Raw genomic sequence first — 3,103 nt, 5'->3', positions numbered from 1 at the left:
AGACCTTAGGAGTACTATCAATAACTTTTATTAGGATGAATTTAGGGTTCTTCTGAGGTCATTTAGTTGCTTCCTGCTTAGTGTGGAAGAAAGCAACCACCGCTGTGAAGTAGATGGCCTTGGGGTGGTTTCTTTGTCCACCTTTTATTAGAAGGTGACCCTGTCAACCAACATACATCACATCTTTTCACATTCAAGTTCTGTCAATCTAAACACTGATGTCATCACACACACACACACACACACACAGAAACACCAACCCCTTTTTTCTCCTTGCCCATGGTTTAAAATGTTAAGAATGGAAATTTTTATTCAGTGCTCAGTGTTCACCCAGTCTTTATCCCCAGTGAGGTCTGGCTGACTATGGACCTGTCACTGTGGCTCCCAACTCTCCAGAAGCTCACCTTCTCCCTCCTCACACACCTGTCTCTTCCTTTCCTTCCCTTCTTCTTCAGATCAGAGAACTTGCAGAAACACATGTGCACACACACACACACACACATACACATCTCCTAGAATAAGGGGATTTTCAAAACTTTTTGATTTTATATTAATCACCACCATCTCTGTTCCATGATGGTGTTGTATCATGTAGGAGTGTCACTTTGTAGGGTCTCTTGGGCCTGGCCTCAATGCTTTTGGCTTAGGCTACTATTCAGTCTTTGTTAATAGTCAAATCTTCTTGGCCTTTTTTACTCTCTTCACCTTTCTTGGAATTTTTTACTCTCTTCACCTTTCTTGGAATTTTTTTACTAGTAGAAGAGGATTTTTTTCTTGAACTCCCATGAAGCAGTCTTTTTATTCCCTCTGTATTTTCTCCACCTGGCAGGGAAACACGGTGATCTCAGAAGGGCACTGGGTTGGAGGATGAAGATGGTGACTGAATGGGAAGGAGGGTTTCATGAGAAGGGGCACAGGCTAATGAGGGGTTTTATGCCAGGCAAGGAAAGGGCAGGAGTCTTTGTGGAGGGGGAATCAATGGGAAAGAAGAGGAGGAGCTTGAGCGAGGTAGTCTCACCTTGCCACCACCTCTGGACCTGGGCTGACAGGGGTTCTTCCTCTTCTTCCTTTTTGTGCTTGGGGTTAATTGTTTTGTGCTTGGGTTGGTTGTTTCATAACTGTGCTAGGTTCCTCTGGTTTCCTAGTAACTTTAGGCATGTTGAAACCTCCTAGTGGTCTTCTCCAGAGCTCCTAACCACCCTATAAAATACCCCTTGCCAGGACAATGAGGACCCACACCCTTCAGCTTTGTTTGTTCAGCTAGGCACTTCCTCCAGCCAGTAGGGCATGTGAGGTGGCTTAGACATCACAAAGCACCACTCCTGGCTCCTCAATGTGGCTGGGGATGCTGGGGAAACCAAGATGCTCTACTTAGAGAGAGTGGGCATTTCCTCAACATCCCCCTAAAGAGCTTTCCCAAACTTACCTGCGATCCCTTCTCATCATCTGCACACATGGCAGGAAGAGGGTGTTTCCTCCAAGTCCTTCCCCATAGCCAGTCCCATTATTTGTTTCATTCTGTTTCCTCCCATCCTTCAACATTATATAGTATTTTGGATGTCTTACCTAAAATCTTTCCAAGATAATGTGACTATATTTAAGTTTCTATTGAGATGCAAATCATCCCACTTCCCTTAAACAGTTTTCTCTTATGCACCTTGAAGACCATTCACTTCTTGGCTCCTACCAGGAAACTTTCCCATCCCATCTCCTCTTCCAAGTGTCTATGTAGATTTCTGCAGTTTTCTATTCTCCAGTCTGAAATCGCTGCCTTTATCAGTAATCAAAACAGTGTGGTATTAGCATAAGGACAGACATATAGATCAATGGAATAGAACTGAGAGTCCGGAAATAAACTCATATATCTATAGACAATTGATTTTTTCTTTATCCATTCATCCGTTGATGGGCACTTAGGTTGTTTCCAAGTCTTGGCTATTGTGAATAATGCTGCAATGAACATAAGGGTGCATATATCTTTTCGAATTAGTGTTTTTGTGTTCTTTGGATAAATACTCATAAGTGGAATAGCTGTATCATATGGTATTTCAATTTTTTGAGGAATCTCAAAGAGAGGAAATTCTGACACATGCTACAACATGGATGAACCTTGAGGACATTATGCTAAGTGAAATAAGCCAGTCACAAAAAGAAAAACACTGTATGATTCCACTTAAATGAAGTATTTAGAGTAGTCAAAATTATAGAGACAGAAAGCAGAATGGTGGTTGCCAGGGGAGGTGGGGAGGGGGAAATAGGGAGTTGCTGTTCAATAGGTATAGAGTTTCAATTTTGCAAGATGAAAAAATTCTAGAAATCTGTTGCACAACAATATGATATTGTTAACACCATTGAACTATACACTTAAAATGGTTAAGATGGTAAATTTTATGTTGTGTGTTTTTTAACCACAATTTAAAAAAATAAAGTAAAGCACTGCAAAAATTTTTTAAAAGAAAGAAAAGAAAAGCAATGTTTACTGTTGGGCCACAAGCAATCAGAAGAGCTGGCAGCTGGGAAACCATGTGGTACTAACACAGCTCTAAAGTCCATCTCCTCCATTTGCTCTGGCATCAGAGTCCAGCTTCTCATCTAAAGTCCAACACAGTGGTCCTCCACCTTGGTTGCATTTTGGAATAACCTGAGGAGATTTAAAAATTTCTGATGTCTGAGCCCCATCCCTAGAGATTCTGACCTACTTTGTCTGGAGTATGGCCTGGTAACTTAAAAAACAAAAGCAAAAAGAAATGATTCTATACTACAGCCAAGATGGAGGACTACTAATATAAAGAGATTCAGAGTTAGTGTGCAGGTCTCCTTGGGGACTTTTGATGGTTTCCAGACTTTATGAACTTTAAGGGGCTGAAGTAATGTAGCTGGTAACGATGGAGAGGACACAGAATCAGCTGAGTTTGGTCATGATTGGAGTGGTTGGGTGGGTCAAGGGTAACTTCCAGGTTTCTGGCTTGAACAACTAGAAAGATGGGAGTGTGATTCCATCAGGTGGGGAAGACTGGAGAGAGGACCAGTATTTGCAGGGGAAGACCATAGGCTCAATTTACGAGACTTAAGGAGCTTGGGATGCCTATTAAATGTCCATGTA

At 41.8% G+C, this 3,103-nt stretch overlaps 1 protein-coding gene across 1 annotated transcript; it reads right to left on the bottom strand.

Annotated features, from left to right (window-relative positions):
- Nucleotides 1-589: 589 nt before the first annotated feature.
- Nucleotides 590-1,158, bottom strand: LOC147911728 (uncharacterized). The gene is given in 4 exon segments (XM_087426689.1): nt 590-804; nt 807-822; nt 1,019-1,107; nt 1,110-1,158. Coding segments are annotated over 4 exon segments (303 nt in total). The 3' UTR covers nt 590-655.
- Nucleotides 1,159-3,103: the final 1,945 nt, after the last annotated feature.

Source organism: Ceratotherium simum, chromosome X, assembly GCF_057802395.1.
Source record: "Ceratotherium simum simum isolate JZ-2026a chromosome X, ASM5780239v1, whole genome shotgun sequence".
Classification (NCBI taxonomy): domain Eukaryota; kingdom Metazoa; phylum Chordata; class Mammalia; order Perissodactyla; family Rhinocerotidae; genus Ceratotherium; species Ceratotherium simum.
This window is presented reverse-complemented; position numbering and strand designations above follow the sequence as displayed.